Raw genomic sequence first — 21,129 nt, forward strand, 5'->3', positions numbered from 1 at the left:
GTAGAAACATGAACACAACAGGAGACCTGGATACTGTTGCCAACCAATTATTTATTCTGGAAGAGGACTGGCAAATTCATGCGAGATCCAGGCCTTGTTCATTTTCAGAAAAGTATGCCGGTCAACGTTATCGGAGGATAGTCGCATGCGACGATCTGTTAGTGTGTCACCCTGGCCTGGATGCCACAAATATAATAAAGCTGGGTCTGAGAGCAAGGGGGAGGTTCTCTAGTCAGGGGAACATTAGCATGCAATACCTCCTGTCTCAGGCCAGTAGGGGGCAGGCCTTATAAAAGCTGGAACTGGGGGCAGGGTTAGGGAGAACTGGACGACCTGTCTCAGGACTGAGAGGTGTCCCAGAGCAGAGAGAAACAGTTGTGTTGCACCCCAAGAGGACGTGTGGCAGTAGGAGAGCCACAAGTCAGGGACAAGAGGTGAAGTACGCCTGTCCTGGCAGACAAAGAACCAAATTTACCAGACTTTGGTGTCTGAGGCTGTGAGGATTCCACGTCCTGCAGCAGATAACCAGTCCGCGGGGGACTGTATGTTCCTTGGCCTAAGAAGCCTGGAGACTCCGCCACAGCAGAAGGGACTAGCAAAGCCGTACCAGGCCGAGAGTAGAAAGGGACCCACGTTGCAAACCATACGGGCGAGAGGACACGGTGAGCTCGGGAACGTGGGCTGTTACCCTATAAGGAGGAGATAGCCAGAAGGAGCGCAGAGAGCACGGTAGGCCTACACCCTCACCCTGACCAGGGCCAACTTCTCATTTGCTCTCAGACATCCAGGTCCCCTCTTAGCCGGGACTGTTTGTGGGTCAGTTCACCTGTTCTAGTAAAGACCCTGGACTGCAACCTGTTGTCTGTGTGCTCCTTGCTCCTCCAGCACTAACGGTACTGGGACGCCCTACACCATCACCCCCATCCTCCATTATACTGCCCTGGGGCCGCACTCTTCCCGTGGGGAGTCACACTACCCCAGCTGCATACATCATCAGCCCCAGTGCTCTGCCTGGCAGTGGCGGTTCGCACTGACTGCAATCCACGGGTGGCGTAGTCGGACATACCAACAGCGCATAGCAGACTACCACCGGTCTGACCACCCTCAGCCACGGAACCGGGGTGCCACCACTACCCCCATCGTTTCCCTATTGCTCGGATCCGAGTGCCCCACGACCCAGGGGGCGAGTCATTAGTACACCACCTGAGGCACTAAAGACGTGTTCCGATACTACACTAGCAGCAGGGCAAGCTAGCACCTCCAATGCATACTGGCTAAGCTCTAGCTATGTATCCAGCTTACAGACCCAAAACTTGAAGGGGGAAGAGCCGTCTGGGAGTACACTGAGAGGGCAAGACATGTAGTCTGTCACCATCTGACGGAAACGTTGCCTCCTGCTGACTGGAGCCGTCTGTGATGGTGTAGACATTTGTGGCGGCGGGGACACAAAACTTTGCCATATTTGGGTCATACTGGTCTTGCCTTGTGCTGAGGCGCTGCTTCTGCTCCCTCTTTGTGCAGAGCTTCCTCCACTGCCTCGACGCATTGAGCTGCTTTGTAAAGCACTAGCAGCACTGCTCTCGGTTGGAATGGAGAACATGATGGAATGCACCAGTGCGTCTTAGTACTCCCGCATTTTACGCTCCTGGTTCAACGGTGTTATGAGGCTTTGTAAGTTGTCCCGGTAGCGAGGATCTAGGAGGGTGGACACACAATAATCAGCCGTGTTGAGAATGTGGGCGATGCGGCGTTCGTTTCTCAGGCACTGCAGCATGAAATCAACCATGTGCTGCAGACTGCCAACTGGCCAAGAAACGCTGTCCCCTGCTTGAGGCGTGATCTCTGCCTGCTCTGCATCACCCCACCCTCGCTCTAGATACTAACTACTAGAGCATTGTGTACCTCCCTCCTCTGGACAGATGTCTTCCTCCTCCATTGACTTCTCCTCATCCTCCTCACAAAGTATCCCCTGCCTAGGCCTTTGTGAGGAACCACGTTGCGCAGACTGTAGAGAAGCAGGTGGCATTTGTGACTCCTCATCCTCCACCTCTTCCAAAACCTCGTCCCTTAGTGCTTGCAGTGTTTTTTCAAGCTGGCTGATAAGGGGGATAGTCATGCTGACTAGTGTGCATCATCTGCACTCGCCATCCGCGTGGAATAATCGAAGGCACAAAAAACGTGGCAAATGTCCTTCATAGAGGCCCACTCAGTGGTGGTGAAGTGTGAACGGCGCGCACTGCGACTTGTTTGCGCCTGCTGCTGCTGGTACTCCATTACTGCTGCCTGCTGCTCACACAACCTCTCCAACATATGTAACGTTGAATTCCACCTCGTGGGTAGGTCACATATAATGCGATGTTCCGGAAGACATAATCGGCGGAAGACATAATCGGCGCTGCAGAGTTGCAATGCGCGATCTTGCGTTGCTGGAACGCCGCAAGTGAGCGCACTCTATGCGGACCTTGTGAAGCAGTGCATCAAGATCTGGATAGTCCCTCAAAAAACTCTGCACGACCAAGTTGAGCACATGTGCCAGACATGGGATGTGAGTGAGGTTGCCTAGGCCCAGAGCTGCCACCAGATTTCGGCCATTGTCGCACACTACCATGCCTGGCTGGAGATTCGCTGGCACAAACCACACGTCGCTCTGCTGCTTGATGGCATTCCAGAGCTCCTGCGCTGTGTGGCTTCGATTCCCCAAAGAAATTAATTTTAATACGGCCTGTTGACGTTTGGCCATGGCTGTGCTCATATCGGTCATCATAACAGGTAACCGTTCACGGGTCAATGTGGAGGTAGACCGTGACGGCTCCAGCAGCGCTGATTCAGAGGAACTGGAGTATGAGGAGGAGTCAATGTGTACAGACTGGATTCCTGCAATCCTTGGAGTTGGCAGAACACGTACAGCGCCACTCTCAAGATCTGTACCTGGCTCCACAACATTTACCCAATGGGCAGTGAGGGAAAGGTATCGTCCCTGTCCATGCTTACTGGTCCACGCATCGGTGGTCAAGTGGACCTTGCTATTGACGGCATTTTGTAGCGCATGTTTAATTTTTCCCTCCACATTCTGTTGCAGGGCAGGGACGGCTTGCCTGCTGAAATAAAAGCGGCTGGGCACGTTGTATTGTGGGACTGCCAATACCATAAAGTTATGGAAGGTGTCAGTCTCCACCAGCCTGAATGATAGCATTTCAAGGGCCAGTAGTTTAGCAATGCCAGCATTCAGTGCCTGTGCTCGGGGGTGGTTTGCCGAGCATGGGCGCCTTTTCTCCCATGCCTGTGCTAACGATGGCTGTAGACTGGCCTGGGAGTGTGAGGATGACAAGGAAAGTGGTGCTGTGGGTGGAATTACACTGTGTCTCTGTACAACAGTGCCAGAGATTCTTCCATGGCGATCCTGTGAGGAAGCTGAACCAGCTGTGTGTGAGCTGGAGGAAGAGGCTACAACACGAGCTGAAGCGGTGGTAGGTGGCGCTGTAGGTTGGCCTAGGTCTTCAGTGTGTTTTTCTAACTCCACCACGTGCTTGGTCCGCACATGTTTCCACATATTTGTGGTATTGAGGTTGCTGACACTTTTCCCTCTTTTCACCTTCTGATTACACAGCTTGCATTTGACAAAGCAAATGTCATCTGCAACTGTGTCAAAAAAGGACCAGGCACTGCAAGTCTTGGGAGCGCCCGCTTTGGATTTTGGAAGAGCCATGCTCCTAATGGGTGCCGAAGTGGAGGCTACAGGCAACCAAGTCTGCCCCCTCCCTCTCCCTCCTTTTTGGGCCGTTCGGGGAATCTCTTCCTCAGAGCTGCTCCCACCACCTTCCTGTCCCTCACGCCATGATGGGTCAAGGACCTCATCATCTACACCACCCTCTTCAAACAACTGCTTCTCCTGGGTAGTCTCAACAGCACAGTACGCACCAGAAAGTGGCACCTGAGTCTCATCAGATGCGTACTGAGGTGTGCTGCTGACCATAGGCACTGGCCCACCCGCCTCTTCAGATTCCGAGAGACAAAACGGTTGCGCATCACTGCATACTACCTCTTCTTCAAATTCTAGAATTCTGCTTGCCTGGCCCCCTCTTTCCAAGCAAAGAGATTCAGAGAACAGAAGTAGAGATGGCTCCTGTACAGGGCTCTCTGACTGCCTGGGCAATTTGGCAGGTGGTGAAGAGACAGATGGGTGCTCTTCAGTGCTCAGGACCTGAGAGGATCTGGAACTAATTGAAGTCGATGCGTTCGCTGCCATCCATCCGACAACGGCTTCAATTTGGTCCTCCCGCAGCAGTGGGGTACGGCTAGCTCCTACAAAGCTGCGCATAAAGGACTGTTCCCTGGTAAAACTGGGGGATGCTGAGTCACTGGTGCCCGCAGCAGGCACAGAATCCCCACGTCCTCTCCCTACAGGCACAGAATCCTCACGTCCTCTCCCTGCAGAAACTGCACGCCCACGACCACATGCCTTACTCCCTGCCTTCTTCATCTTGGTAGACTGATAAAGATAGGCAGAAAAGTACTAAGGGCTTAGTGTGCTTATTCCTGAACAGCTGCTAACAGGTATAAGAAACTAATTTTATAAAGTGTAGACTTTAACATGAGCTAATGTGGCCTACATAACTGTAAAGTGGAGTGTTTGGTGAGCTTTATTTAGGTCTTTTTTGTCACAAAAAGACACCGGATGTGCCCAAAGATGTAATACCGATAGTATCACAAACTTTTTGTAGCTATTACAATGCAGGAAGGTAACCTACAATGCAATAGATGAGGCTACAAAAAATAGGCTAATACTAATCTGGCTGGGGCTGCAGGGCCCAATGCTGCAGAAAGGCTCCTCTATCTACTCCTATATAGTGTGTTTGGAACCAGTTTAGCTGAATACGGATGGAACCACCACACTAATAGGAGAAATCAGGAAAAATGATCAATTAGCAAAAAAGGACAATGTATGAGGCAGTGACGCACGCTGAGCAGACTACAACCAGACGTGGCTGAAGCACACACTACAGCGTGAGCTGCACTCACACACAGAGACCTTGCAGACAGCCGTGAACAGCACAGAGAACTGTGCACTAGCGCTGCAAGGCACAGCGATTTATAAAGTAGCTTGGGTAAAGCAGAATAGAGCTAATAGGTAGCTAAAACTGTCCCTGAGAACAACAGCGTCCTATCCCTAACTGAATTCACAGCAGAGTGAGCTCAAAATGGTGGCGGCGGCTTTTATAGTGCATCATGACATCATTTCAGCAGCCAATCACAGCCATGCAATTAGTTAAGAAGCCTACATACTAACAGGATGTGCCCACACTTCTTAGGATCCTCATTGGCTGAATAAAATGAAACTGGCTCATTGCATTATGGAAACTTCCGATTCCGGTATACGATATTGCAAAAGTATCGGAATTCCGATACCGCGAATATCGGCCGATACCCGATATTTCAGCATCGGATGCTCAACACTACTGATGACACATTAATGACGTTGCACCAGCCAGACTAATCAAAAGCCACGTTAGGGACCCCTCCAAAGTAAGAGATTTGCGAGCCTCCTATCCAGAGTCCAGAGACTACTGACTTGGCTGATGGATCGGGATCCCACAAATGAGTACACCCCTCTGTAAAAATAAATCTTTTTTTTCTGTTTTATTGTTTTCATATTCTTAGGATCATAACGTGTTTTATTGGTACTATTTTGGGATATGTAAGTCTTTTTGGTCATCCTTATTTTTGTGATAAAATGACAAATGTGTGTGTTTTTTTGTTGGAATTTGTTTTTTATTTGATAAAAAAAAATTATTGGGAAAACAAAACCTGTTTTTCAACATTTTTGTAAATGATTAGTTTCACAACGGGAACACGCAATGCGTTAGTTGCATAAATAATCCATTAGTGCAGTTCAATGTCCAGCCTGTGTGTGTTATATTGGCAGGCCGCCTATTAGATGGGGTCTCCAGTCGGATCTAATATCTCCAGTGACCATGGCATGTAAGGAGTTAACGGAGCAGCGGCAGAGTGCTGACAGTGCACCCTTTCACTGCTGGGTCCCTGCTTGATGTGGGTAGTGAGCACTGTTGGATGGAGCCCTGGGATCATGATTCCAGGATGAAGATGCAAGTCCTAATGTCAATGGGCATGTTCCATTAGGAAGTGCTTTGACGGGAAGTGGTTTATCTACTACATTTTTTTTATCTTAACATCCAATATTATGAAAGCTTAGGGTTGATCTCTCGTATCAAAGGGTTTTTTAATCTCCAGCATTCATGGTACATGCACAGGATATGCCATAATAGCTGGATAGGTGATGGTGTTACCTCCCGGGCCTCTGCCTGTCAGGAGTACAGGAGTTCCACTTTGCATTGGCTAACATTCTGAAGCCCGCCATCCTGTTCTTGGTTAGATATGGGTACCCATACTCATCTGCTTTTTCTTTTCTTTTCCAAGGACTTGAGAAGGTTCCTTTACAAAAAACTTCCAAGGTACTTTCTTTCCATAGTTTTTCGTATGATTAATGATTGCTATTATGTAATTATATTTAATAATTTAAGACCTCAACTCCCAAGGTCTGAATAACAAAACTCCTGCCCTCCTCTCTCTGACGATACAGCCTGGTCTCTGGGGCCTTTATTTCTGATACCAATGCCCATGCGTTGGCTCGTTAACAATGGTCATTCTGATGTGAGGTGTGTAGTAAATTATGTCTATTACTAACATAACCTTTTGATTGTTGTTTTATTAGTGTTGAAGGACTTCATGCCATTGTAGTGTCAGACAGAGATGGGGTACCTGTAATTAAAGGTAAGGAACTAGAATGGACATGCATGTCTCGGCATGCAGTTCTGCTGTAATGTGGTTCTCTGCCCTTATACCCACTCTTACAGCTAGGTTACACACCTCAACTGTTATCTCAAACTTCCAAATTAATGATGCGGATATGATGAACCACTGGTGAGCCCACAAGCAACTATCTGACCAGCAGATTTGTTCCTGCCAATATTGGAACTCAATCTAATAATTTCAGCCATAATGATAATTGAGATTAAAGAAGTTGTCCACTACTTGTACATTGATGCCCTATCCGTAGGATAGGACATCAATGTCTGGTCGGTTGGGGTCCCACACCCGGCACTCCCGCCGATCCGCTGTTATCGGTGCCGCCGGCTGTAAGTGCTTACTTGCGGAGCTTGGCCATCAAGTTGTAGTGGCCACCGCAGGGTACTTCACATTCGCCTCCTATTCAGTTCAATTTAATAAGAGGCGGATGTGTAGTACTCCACGGCGGCCACTACAACTAGGCGGCCAAGATCTGCAAGTAAGCACTTCCGTCCGGCAGCACCGATTACAGCTGATCATCAGGGGTGCTGGTTGTGGGACCCCAGTTGATCAGACATTGATGCTCTATCCTACGCATGGAGCATCAATGTAAAAGTAGTGGATGGGTTTGTTTCCATGTTGAGATTTTTTTTTTTTTTTTTAAGCGGTTTTTGTAGCTAAAGCCAGAAATGAATAATAAATGGTAGATGTCTCTTTTTTTAATCCACTCTTGGTTTTGGCTTCAAAAACTGCATCAAAATCTGAAGTTGGAAACCACTTTCATTATTTTTAAAAGGAAAAAGAGGGTGATATGAATCTTAATACAATTAGTTTACTTTATTTTTTAGTCCGCTTAGAGGACTTGAAAACCTGTGATCCTTTGCTTTTTCTATATACTGCAAAACTATGATTGCGCTATTTAACTGCCACTGCCAGTGATTGACAGCAGCGCCTAGGTAGTTAAACATCAGCGACTGGAACAAGCGCTGCTGCTGAAGACTGATGGTGGCTGTATAGCAGCCGGTATATGGCGCAAGCTGAGCCCCCTCCACACATGCAGACCCCAGTACGAACATACAGGTACATGCATTTGCTCCAGAGTTGTAAAGAGCCATGCCACATGACTTGGGCTATAAAGCCAAACCAGGACCCTCTATTTGTGTACAGCCATTTTGGGCTGCTTGTACCTCATCAACCAAAAGTAGGAGACTGGATTATAGAAATGTTCACATTCAAACACTTATTGCTGTTTTCTTTATCAGTTGCAAATGAGAATTCCCCTGAACATGCTCTGAGGCCATGTTTCCTATCCACATTTGCACTGGCCACTGACCAGGGAAGCAAGCTGGGACTCTCCGAAAACAAAAGCATCATATGTTACTACACCACGTATCAGGTAGGTAAGGCTGTAGACCCAGGACGGCTTTGTGAGCATCGGGTGTGATTATCACAATCGGTGGTGGTGATGGACATGCTCATCCCAACCAGATTCAAGTGGTATCATCTTCTGGTTTAGAGTTTTTTGGGGGCAGGTATTTTCGGGCAGGTCTGTCTGACCTGCTATACAGTTGGCTTTAGATATGTAGATTGTAAATATTTTCCAAAGTTCTCAAAGAGATTGTCCCAAATCAGAAAATCGTGATCCCTGGGTGCAGTTTGTTATAAAACGATTGTAAAATTGTCTGGTGTAAGCCACCCTCTTCCGGTCCGGTGCTGAGCCTCTCCGGCTGCTCCATGTGTCCAGTATTACCTGCGGGGCCGATGTCACATCAGCAGCTTGGCAACCAGTCAGTGAGCTCAGGTGTTTTGAGTGGGGTGTTTTGTCTACACCGCCAAGCCACTGAGCTCTCTGATTTGCTGGTGTGCTGTCGACATGACGTCAGCGCTGCAGCCCATATCCGTTACCGAGAGCTATGGTGGAGACTCAGCCCTGCACCTGGGGAGGGGGAGTAAAGCGTGGGGTCCAAGAACAAGCTAAACCCTGATGAAACATTTTGTTTTAATTCCATTTGTTATGAGGATTGTGTGTAAAGTGCCGGTGTTAATAGACATATTAATAGGCCCATCCTCCTTTTAGAATTGCTGTTTCAGTCCTCATTGCACTGACATTAACCGATCTCACTGTGTTTTCTTTGTGGTCCACAAGTCACTTTCTCCATGCATACCTCACATTACGGTTCATAGGGATCCATTGGAAGTGTTTTCCATGTTCATTGTACAGTAAAGCATCATTTACACAATAGAAAACGCCTTTAAGCAGCATGGAAATATGGAGGTTATAAGTATCACTTCATTTCTATTGTCTGTAAGTCATTGATTTGTGTTTCAGGTTGTCCAGTTTAACAGATTGCCGTTGGTTGTGAGCTTCATAGCTAGCAGCAATGCCAATACAGGTAGGCGTTCTTCTGTATTATTTACATTGTATTTACATGTCTAGCCCGATAAAAGGTGCAGTGTACAGTACAGACCAAAAGTTTGGACACACCTTCTCATTTAATGATTTTTCTGTATTTTCATGACTTTGAAAATTGTACATTCACACTGAAGGCATCAAAACTATGAATTAACACGTGGAATTATATACTTATACAAAAAAGTGTGAAACAACTGAAAATATGTCTTATATTCTAGGTTCTTCAAAGTAGCCACCTTTTGCTTTGATGACTGCTGTAACATACCTGGCGGCGTCCTTGCATAGTGGTCCATCTCCCACTGTGCAAGAGCGCGCACTTGATCTCCAGTCCAGTCTGCTAGCCTGGCTTCCCTCCGTGCTGTCTGTTTGCCTCTGTGTCTGCTGCTTAAGGGCGGCGCCCGATCACTTCCTGCTTTTTGTACCTGCTGCAGGCACACCCCTTGTGCGTCCCCAGCCTATTGCTGTCTGTCATTTGGTATTTAACCCAGCTGCTCCAATGAATCCCTGCCTGAGCATTGTGTTTCATTCAGTGTGGTCTTTCACTCTGAATGTGCCAGGTCCCCTTCTGTGTTCTCTTGTCTGCCTATCCTGGAGGCTGTATTTCCAGGCCTGTCTGAACACGCTCCTTGCCTGTTCGTCTCGCCTTCTAGGGGCCGCATACCTAGACCTGCTCCTGTATCTTGTCTGTCCTGTCTGAACACGCTCCTAGCCTGTTCCTCCCGCCTTCTAGGGGCTGCATTCCTAGACCCGCTCCTGTATCTAGTCTGTCCTGTCTGAACACGCTCCTGGCCTGTTCCCACCTTCTAGGGGCTGCATTCCTAGACCCGCTCCTGTATCTTGCTACTGTGTCTGTTCTTGTCTGTATAATCTTCTAGCCTGTTTTCCCGTGTTTCTCTATGTCCGTACCTTTCCGTTTTCTGCAGTCTGAACTCGTACCTTACTCCTGCTCGTTGTCACTGTACTCCCGTTTGTGAGTTTGTGGTCCACTCGCTACTTCACTGCAAGTACCCTGTGGGTATCTGGTTCTGCCTTTCCCTTCTTGTCTGTTCCGTGTGAACAGAGCCCTGTCCCCCCTGCTCTGCCTTGCTCACCGCTCCGGCGGTTCTAGCCTGCTCTGCCTTTGCTCACCGCTCCGGCGGTTCTAGCCTGCTTTGCCTTTGCTCACCGCTCCGGCGGTTCTAGCCTGCTCTGCCTTTGCTCACCGCTCCGGCGGTTCTAGCCTGCTCTCCCTTTGCTCACCGCTCCAGGTGACCTTGTCCTGCTCTACTCTTGCTCACCGCTCCAGGTGGCCTTGTCCTGCTCTACTCTTGCTCACCGCTCCAGGCGGCCTTGTCCTGCTCTACTCTTGCTCACCGCTCCAGGCGGCCTTGTCCTGCTCTACTCTTGCTCACCGCTCCAGGCGGCCTTGTCCTGCTCTACTCTTGCTCACCGCTCCAGGCGGCCTCGTCCTGTTCCACTCTTGCTCACCGCTCCAGGCGGCCTCGTCCTGCTCTACTCTTGCTCACCGCTCCAGGCGGCCTCGTCCTGCTCTACTCTTGCTCACCGCTCCAGGCGGCCTCGTCCTGCTCTACTCTTGCTCACCGCTCCAGGCGGCCTCGTCCTGCTCTACTCTCACTCACCGGTCTAGGCGGTCTCGTCCTGCCCTGCTCTCGCTCACCTCTCTAGGCGGCCTCACTCTGCTGTGTTTGTCCGCCACATCTGTGGTTCTGTTCCTGAGTCCCAGTGTGTACTGGGTCCTATCCCGCCTGTGTTCCTACCTGCTAGCGCCTCCCTGTCTGCACTCTAGCCGTGCTTGCCTGTACCCCCCTGCCTGCATACCCGCCTGCCTGCATACCAGTCGTGCCTGCCTATACCCACCAGTCTGTGGCCAGCCTAACCAGTCTGTTCCTGTATTCCCTTGTGTGGGTCAACAGCCGTGTCCGGGGTCTGTCCTGGAGTAGCACCTGGTCCCTCTGCTCGGTTCCTCCTTGGTGCACTGGCGTCGTATGCCGTCGTGCGACCCTGGTCGGATCGGGTGAATACCTAGTTACGCCCCTCCAGGCATTCACTCTCCGGCACGGTCCAGTGGAATCACACGCACACGCCGCTCAGCCCGGGCGTGTGCATTACAACTGCTTTGCACACTCTTGGCATTCTCTTGATGAGCTTCAAGAGGTAGTCACCGGAAATGGTTTTCACTTCACAGGTGTGCCCTGTCAGGTTTAATAAGTGGGATTTCTTGCCTTATAAATGGGGTTGGGACCTTCAGTTGTGTTGTGCAGAAGTCTGGTGGATACACAGCTGATAGTCCTACTGAATAGACTCTCAGAATTTGTATTATGGCAAGAAAAAAGCAGCTAACTAAAGAAAAACGAGTGGCCATCATTACTTTAAGAAATGAAGGTCAGTCAGTCTGAAAAATTGGGCAAACTTTGAAAGAGTCCCCAAGTGCAGTTGCAAAAACCATCAAGCGCTACAAAGAAACTGTCTCACATGAGGACCGCCCCAGGAAAGGAAGACCAAGAGTCACCTCTGCTTCTGAGGATAAGTTTATCCGAGTCACCAGCCTCAGAAATCACAGGTTAACAGCAGCTCAGATTAGAGACCAGGTCAATGCCACACAGAGTTCTAGCAGCAGACACATCTCTACAACAACTGTTAAGAGGAGACTTTGTGCAGCAGGCCTTCATGGTAAAATAGCTGCTAGGAAACCATTGCTAAGGACAGGCAACAAGCAGAAAAGACTTGTTTGGGCTAAACACCACAAGGAATGGACATTAGACCAGTTGAAATCTGTGCTTTGGTCTGATGAGTCCAAATTTGAGATCTTTGGTTCCAACCGCCGTGTCTTTGTGTGATGCAGAAAAGGTGAACGGATGGACTCTACATGCCTGGTTCCCACCGTGAAGCATGGAGGAGGAGGTGTGATGGTGTGGGGGTGCTTTGCTGGTGACACTGTTGGGGATTTATTCAAAATTGAAGGCATACTGAACCAGCATGGCTACCACAGCATCTTGCAGCGGCATGCTATTCCATCCGGTTTGTGTTTAGTTGGACCATCGTTTATTTTTCAACAGGACAATGATCCCAAACACACCTCCAAGGCTGTGTAAGGGCTATTTGACCAAGAAGGAGAGTGATGGGGTGCAACGCCAGATGACCTGGCCTCCACAGTCACCAGACCTGAACCCAATCGAGATGCTTTGGGGTGAGCTGGACCGCTAAGCATCTCTGGGAACTCCTTCAAGATTGTTGGAAGACCATTTCCGGTGAATACCTCTTGAAGCTCATCAAGAGAATGCCAAGAGTGTGCAAAGCAGTCATCAAAGCAAAAGGTGGCTACTTTGAAGAACCTAGAATATAAGACATATTTTCAGTTGTTTCACACTTTTTTGTTAAGTATATAATTCCACATGTGTTAATTCATAGTTTTGATGCCTTCAGTGTGAATGTACAATTTTCAAAGTCATGAAAATACAGAAAAATCTTTATATGAGAAGGTGTGTCCAAACTTTTGGTCTGTACTGTATGTCTGTTGTGAAAGAAGAATTTCTCAACTGGAAGCCGAGGAGAAAATCCAATCTACCCTGTCCCAATTTACATGAAATGGTTCTTGGTTCTTGTCAGAGTTGATGAGATACAACTACTGATCCCTTAATGATACTGTAGATGTTCTGTATCCAGTAATGGTGTGATGTGGTCCTTACACAAAGATAATTTAAAATGTGCAGTCAGTGCAATAACAACAACAAAAAATACTAGTAAAGTGTCCTTAAAATATTTTTAGATGTGTTTAGAAAAATATATAACTTATACTTAACGTCAAAAAAGTGCTCTGGTCTCCAATTCTCAACACTAGTCCTGACAGATCCACTTCCAACTTGTGCCCGCTTTCCTGGACTATAATACGGGTGTCCTATTCTTCAGAGGATAGCACGCCCATCATTCAGCTGAGTGGAAGCAATGGATCTAAATTGACTCTCACATCAAACATTTGCTTAAAATCTGTCTGGTGAAAACAAGTAACCGCCTATGCACAAGGTGGCTGATAACTGATTGATTGGTGGAGGTATGACCACTGCAACCTGCACCGATTGGTAAAAGGGGGCACTTTCATGCCCATTAGAAAGATGGTTGACCGCTGCTCTACTCATTCCCTGTGGGCTGTGGAATGCTGCATTCGGCTTTTTCTGGCCGCCCCATAGAGAACGAATGGTCCTGCAATCAGGCATGTGCACTGCTGATGAACTTTAATGAGGATAAAAGTACCCTGCTGGGGATAAAAATTTCTTGATTTGCCCCCACTAATCAATAAGTGATAACTCGTCTTTGGAGAATCCCTTTAGCCAAAATGTATTGGCTTCATGTGTGCTCTGAATGGAAGCCACTACAATAGTAATTACACTGCACAACAAATGCCATCAATAACCGGTCTCAGACGCATCCAGCACTATGTCTACCATATTGTCCACCTGAACTAAGATTACACAGTGGGCTAGTCATCACTGACCAGTTATCAGCCACTAACAAATGTCACAACTGGCTCAACATAGTCAAGTTTTAGTTCTATCTGCATAATATTAGTTTCATTTTGTAATGAGGATTAAAGTTCCTTCTGCTTCCAAACAGTGCGACACGACCTCCACGATCAGTAAGTTACAGAACTTGTCTTCACTCAATATCCCCTTTAAGCAGTTGGACAAAGAGCAGTTCCCAGAACAGGTTCCTCTCATTTCTACCGTTTGATGCAGTTTTATGCCGGATGATGGAAAGTTTCAGGTTCCCACTTTCTGCCCTGAAATCGGAGTACACATATTGTCTACAGCAGCTTGTAGTCTGCCAACAGCTGGAATATACATAGAAATATGGACTTCTGCAGTCAATTTTCACTATTTATTCATATATATTTTTTTTATTTTTAGGTCTAATTCTTAGTTTGGAAAAAGAACTTGGCCCCTTGTTTGAAGAGCTTCGACAAGTGGTGGAGAATTCTTCATCTGCGTGGTCCTCAAAAGAAGTCATGAACTTTTGGTGTGGGGAAAAAAAAAAAGGTTGCCATTTCCAAAGCAATGAAACACTTTGTACTTGTAGTTCTGCCAGTGCACTGAGTAATATTCCTCTCTGCTAGAGAAATGAAGGAGAACTGCTGGATTTCTAGGGGGCATCAGCCCTAACATTTCACATTCCCCCTAAGTGAAGGAGCTTATCCACTGCAGAGATGGATCCAGTTGTGATTACACTGGGCAATTAACCAACAAATTCCCTGCAGATAACCATTGTATTAACACAGTAAGAGGCGTAGATTTGTATCGGTCGTATTCTCTGTTGCTTTTCTATCTGGAACCACATTAAATTGTAACTTGCTGATATTAAACCTAGGACATTGTGTGCACAGAGCCAATGATGACGTGTGAGTGTCTCAGTGACATCTGCAGATCTTTGTAGCTGGTTTCATAGCGGCTTACAATGACATTGGTCTGCACTGACGGGTAAAATCCAGAAGCAGAATACTGCTAGAATGGTTTGCTCTCTAGCTCCCCCTGTTGTTAGTCCTCCTCATGGTCACTATCGAGGACGACTGATCAGAGTGAAGCTGCCATCCACCTTCCAAACCACAAATTCTTACCAACACATTAGGACTATAATAGCTAGCTATCTTCAGTGAACTTTCAACCTAGAACGGAGCAGAGCAGTGGCAATGGGGAAAGTCAGATACCTGTAATAATAAACCTCTCGCCACTAGATGTCAGCATAGGACCATTGTGAAAAGTTATTTTCTGCAACTATTAAGCTTGCCTATAGAATATAATGCACTTACCACTGTCTCTTGAGGAACCGAGGCTTGTAGCCTTAAGATTTTTACCTACAAGATTAACGGAAAAAATATTCCAGATGTAATTGTGTGTGGAACTCATTCTGCTTATGATGCAGTTTTTCAGCTCCCATTACTAGGTCTGACACTGGTCTGAGGACGCTCCTGACTGTGGAAAGGAGTAAGCTCCTTCCAATATAAAGTGATGTGCGGCCGCTGCTTTTGGAGGAAAGCTGCTCTTTTGTCAGCGGCATCAAGATTTTCTAACTGTTCATGGGAGGAGAATCACAGATTTGTTAGTGCCACGTTAAACTGGGGTCTTTTGCGGTCAATGTATAATTAAAGTGACCCTACTGTGTAACTTTCTTCTGACATATCGCCATATCATTTGTGGGACTTATTGAGTTTGAGACTCGTATGGAAGGTTATAATAAGCGATGCTGAAGCATTGGAATAGAAATGACGGCATTTGACACATTAACTGTTTTTACATCTTGCAATACAATTTAACTTTAAAAAAATAATAAAACTAATGTCTTGATTGCAGTTTTTGTGCTACTTGACGTTGTGAAAAAATTTGGCAACTTTTGTCATTCTTAGACCATTACTGGCCGGCTTCACCAGCTTTTCCAAAAGTGGGTGGAACTTGGACTGGTCGTGAGCGTGCAAACCCGACAAATTCACCATGAAAGGAGCCACAAAGTAGTGTCAATTACTACAGCCATCTACACCAGCTCAGGGCTACTGGATATGTCTTGGGGTGGCGTACGGCTCCTAATTCATTAAGAATAGCAACTTACTCCAGGGCGCTCATTATTAACATTGATGTACAAAAGGCCAGTCTTAATGAATCAGGGCCTTTATCTTTAATAGGTTGAGAATGACCATTGAATTTATAATTCATCTTAATGCACACCATATAGTATTACATTAAACCAGAGTTGTATATGATTATTTCATTTTCTGTACAACTTTGGTTAATATTTTGTATACGAATAAATTTGGCAAATCCTAACAGTATACTTCCTAAAGAATGTCCAAAACCTGAGACAGAAACAAAATGCACATATACCCTGCTGTGAGTAAAAGCAATAGTGCATAGAAATAACATGGAGTACTTGGTAAAAAAGCGTAAAAGCTATCCCACCAGCGTTAAGGTGTACCCAAAGCGGGATGGTCCTAACCTCTAGTATTAAAACCTTACCATGTGTCAGTGACGTCAATGTGAATAAGGGACTAAATGGCCTTCTTCCTGAATAGTTGGTAAACATTAAAAACATTAAAATACCTGGGACTGTAAAGGACTCTGTGGCTTCTATGGCGGCTTGTTTCCTCGCTGATTGATAAATTCTTCATTTCATTCTTCAATGATCTTGTTCTGAGGGGAGTTTGTAACTGTTTTTGTTGTTACTGAGCTTCTCTGGCAGACCATAGCACTCCTTGTATTATATGGACACTTGGACAGTCATTCATCTGAATTGCTGATTTCTAATACAAAAACAATATATTGTTTACTGCTTTTTCAGCAAGATAAGCTTTGATTAGACATCTCTTTTTAGATTTGCAGGGCTGCCACCGGCAAGTTCAGGGCCCCATACTGGCAAATTTTTCAGGCCTCCTTGAGACTGTGCCCATGCTCCACCCCCAGCCAAGCCTCAACACCGCCCACTGCCCAGGCTCCACCCCCAGCCTAGCCTCAACACTGCCCACTGCCCAGGCTCCACCCCCAGCCTAGCCTCAACTCCTTCCACTGCCCAGGCTCCACCCCCAGCCTAGCCTCAACACTGCCCACTGCCCAGGCTCCACCCCCAGCCTAGCCTCAACACAGCCCGCTGCCCAGGCTCCACCCCCAGCCTAGCCTCAACACCTCCCACTGCCCAGGCTCCACCCGCAGCCTAGCCTAAACACCTCCCACTGCCCAGCCTCCACCCCCAGCCTAGCATCAACACCTCCCACTGCCCAGGCTCCACCCCCAGCCTAGCCTCAACACCTCCCACTGCCCAGGCTCCACCCCCAGCCTAGCCTCAACACCTCCCACTGCCCAGGCTCCACCCCCAGCCCAGCCTCAACACCTCCCACTCTTGGAAAAACTCCACTTCTGCGCCACATCTTCACCAATCGCACATTAACAGTTCCCATTGAACACCATATCACACACATAGCCATCAGCTTTTGTTTTGACCAAAAGATTGTTTTAAGCCTGCCACCACAACAAGGGTAGACTCCTTTGGCAGTAACCTACTCTTCCTTAACTTATTAAAAATTTGTTAAAATATCCAATACTCTTCTTAGGCATTTTTATTTGTTTTTCTTTAAGGGAATTCGTCACATACCGTATATACTTGAGTATAAGCCAAGTTTTTCAGCACATTTTTTGTGCCGCTGCTCCTGCTGATGGTGCTTGCTACTAAAGAGAATGCATATTCGCTCCTTTCCATGCACATAATCCCGACGTGGAGAGGAGTGAATATGCCGGCAGCTCACATCAGTGTCTGAGAGCGCATGGTAGTGACGCCATGCGCTGCTCAGATGCTGACATGAGCTGCAGCATAACAGGATGCAGCGCTGGAGCATAGGTGAGGAAGGAAGGTGAGTATATGTGTTTATTTTTTTGTGTGTGCAGTCATGTGGCCGTACATACCAGGATTGGGGGATGAACAGGCCATGCATACCAGGATTGGGGGATGAGGAGGCCATGCATACCAGGATTTGGGGTTAGGAGGCCATGCATACCAGGATTGGGGGATGAGTTGTACCATACATACCAGAATTGGGGGATGAGGGGGGGACATGCATACCACGATTGGGGATGAGGGGGCCATGCATACCAGGATTGGGGATGAGGGGGCCATGCATACCAGGATTGGGGATGAGGGAGCAATGCGTACCAGGATGCGGAAATTTACCAGTAGCTGCTGCATTTCCCACCCTAGGCTTATACTCGAGTCAATACGTTTTCCCAGTTTTTTGTGGTAAAATTAGGTACCTCGGCTTATACTCTAGTATATATGGTACATTTTGTAAAATGACCAATAGTACCATATATAAGGGAAAAATACCGGCACACCATGGCCAGACCACATATTACCACCACATAGTGACCGAACAATACCACATACAAGGGACAAATACCGCCACACCATGACCAGACTACATATTGGCACTAGTGACATTATACACAGGAGCTCTGTATATAGTGTCAATGTACAGGTAATACAGGGATCACTGATGACATTATACTCAGGAGCTCTGTATATAGTGTCAGTGTACAGGTAATACAGTAACTCACCGCTGAAAACATACACAGGAGCTCTGTACATACAGTGAGGAAAATAAATATTTGATACACTACCGATTTTGCAAGTTTTCCCACCTACAAAGAATGGAGAGGTCTGTAATTTTTATCGCAGGTACACTTCAACTCTGAGAGACAGAATCTAAATATAAGAACCAGAAACTCATATTGTATGATTTTTAAATAAATTGCACGAAATAAGTTTTTTATCACCTACCAACCAGCAAGAATTCTGGCTCTCACAGGCCTGTTAGTTTTTCTTTAAGAAGCTTTCCTACTCTGCACTCATTACCTGTTTTAATTGCACCTGTTTGCACTCATTACCTGTATAAAAGACACCTGTCCACACAATCACACTCCAACCTCTCCACCATGGCCAAGATCAAAGAACTGTCTAAGGACACCAGGGACAAAATTGTAGGCCTGCACAATGCTGGGATGGGCTAAAGGACAATAGGCAAGCAACTTGTTAAGAAGGCAACAACTGCTGGCACAATTAATAATATTTTTTTTATTTATATAGCGTCAACATATTCCACAGTACTTTACAATTCAGACACATTATCAGCACTGTCCCCATCGGGGCTCACAATCTAAATTCCCTATCAGTATGTCTTTGGTGTGTGGGAGGAAACCCACACAAACACAGGGAGAACATACCAACCCCTTGCAGATGTTGTCCTTGGTGGGATTTGAACCCAGGACCCCAGTGCTGCAAGGCTGCAATCCTAACCACTGACCCACTGTGCTGCATTTTATTTGAAAATGGAAGAAACATAAGATGACTGTCTATCTTCCTCGGTCTGGGGCTACATGCAAGATCTTGCCTTGTGGGTTACAGATGATTCAGAGAAAAGTCAGGCATCAGCCCAGAACTACATGGGAGGACCTGATCAATGATGTGAAGAGAGCTGGAACCACAGTCTCAAACATTACCATTAGTAACACACTATGCCGTCATGGATTAAAATCCTGCAGGCCACACAAGGTCCCCCTGCTCACGCCAGCAGGTCAATGCCCATTTGAAGTTTGCCGATGATCCAGAGGAAGTATGGGAGAAGGTCATGTGGTCAAAGGAGACCAAAATAGAACTTTTTGGTATCAACTTCACTTGCCTTGTTTGGAGGAAGATCACCGCCCTAACCGTGAAGCATGGTGGGGGAAACATCATACTTTGGGGGTGCTTTTCTGCAAAGGGGACAGGATGACTGCTCCGTATTGAAGAGAGGATGGATGGGGTCATGTATCGCAAAACTTTGGCCAACAACCTCCTTCCCTCAGTAATAGCACTGAAGATAGGTCGTGGCTGGGTCTTCCATCATGACAATGACCCGAAACACACAGCCAGGGCAACTAAGGAGTGGCTCCATAAGAAGCATTTCAAGGTTTGGGAGTTTCCTAGCCAGTCTCCAAACCTGAACCCAATAGAAAATCTTTGGAGGGAGCCGAAACTCAACATTGTCAAGTGACAGCCCCGAAACCTGAAAGATCTGGAGAAGATCTGTATGGAGAAGTGGGCCAAAATCCCTGCTGCAGTTTGTATAAATGTGGTGAAGAACTACAGGAAACGTCTGACCTCTGCAATTGCAAACAAAGGTTTCTATTTTTCTATTGTATCAAATACTTATTCCATGCAATAAAATGCTAATTAATTATGTAATAATCAATAAAAATTACAGACCTCTCCATTCTTTGTAGGTGGAAAAACTTGCAAAATTGGCAGTGTATCAAATACGTATTTTCCCCACTGTAGTGTCAGTGTACAGGTAATACAGGGATCACCAGTGACATTATTCACAGGAGCTCTGTATATAGTGTCAGTATACAGGTAATACAGTGATCACCAGTAACATTATACACAGGAGCTCTGTATATAGTGTCATTATACAGGTAATACAGTGATCACCAGTGCCATTATACACAGGAGCTCTGTATATAGTGTCAGTGTACAGGTAATACAGTGCTCACCAGTGACATTATACACAGGAGCTCTGTATATAGTGTCAGTGTACAGGTAATACAGTGATCACCAGTGACATTATACACAGGAGCTCTGTATATAGTGTATAGTGTACAGGCAATACAGGGATCACCAGTGACATTATACACAGGAGCTCTGTATATAGTGTCAGTATACAGGTAATACTGGGATCACCAGTGACATTATACACAGGAGCTCTGTATATAGTGTCAGTGTCCAGGTAATACAGGGATCACCAGTTACATTATACACAGGAGCTCTGTATATAGTGTCAATGTACAGGTAATACAGGGATCACCAGTGCCATTATACACAGGAGCTCTGTATATAGTGTCATTGTATAGGTAATACAGTGATCACCAGTGACATTATACACAGGAGCTCTGTATATAGTGTCAGTGTACAGGTAATACAGTGATCACCAGTGCCATTATACACAGGAGCTCTGTATATAGTGTCAGTATACAGGTAATACAGTGATCACCGGTGACATTATACACAGGAGCTCTGTATATAGTGTCAGTATACAGGTAATACAGTGATCACCGGTGACATTATACACAGGAGCTTTGTACATAGTGTGTAGTGTCAGTGTACAGGTAACACACTAGTCCTTCATCTTCGCTTTTTTCCTTCCAGCGCAGACTACCATCACTTCTTCCAGCCATGACTCATCTCTGCATATAATAACAGAGTTATCTAGAGCACCGCTTCCAGAGCACATTCCCCAGTTTTTCACCAACTTCTACACTACGCAGCTGAATACACACGTGAACCCACCATTAATATATAATTAGGTATTATGCAACCCACCATTCGAAATATAAATTTCAATCTATCACTGT

At 46.6% G+C, this 21,129-nt stretch overlaps 1 protein-coding gene across 1 annotated transcript; it reads left to right on the plus strand.

Annotated features, from left to right (window-relative positions):
- The first annotated feature begins 6,271 nt into the window (after positions 1–6,271).
- LOC141244473 (ragulator complex protein LAMTOR3-like) lies at positions 6,272–15,019 on the plus strand. Its single transcript, XM_073669010.1, has 5 exons — positions 6,272–6,470; positions 6,731–6,789; positions 8,067–8,200; positions 9,134–9,197; positions 14,119–15,019. Exons 1-5 carry the CDS (start codon positions 6,394–6,396, stop codon positions 14,322–14,324), a joined length of 540 nt encoding a protein of 179 aa, XP_073525111.1. The 5' UTR covers positions 6,272–6,393; the 3' UTR covers positions 14,325–15,019.
- Positions 15,020–21,129: the final 6,110 nt, after the last annotated feature.

The sequence above is a fragment of the Phyllobates terribilis genome, unplaced genomic scaffold (assembly GCF_046119375.1).
Source record: "Phyllobates terribilis strain yellow unplaced genomic scaffold, ASM4611937v1 Scaffold_1573__1_contigs__length_254858, whole genome shotgun sequence".
NCBI classification, from domain to species: Eukaryota; Metazoa; Chordata; class Amphibia; order Anura; family Dendrobatidae; genus Phyllobates; species Phyllobates terribilis.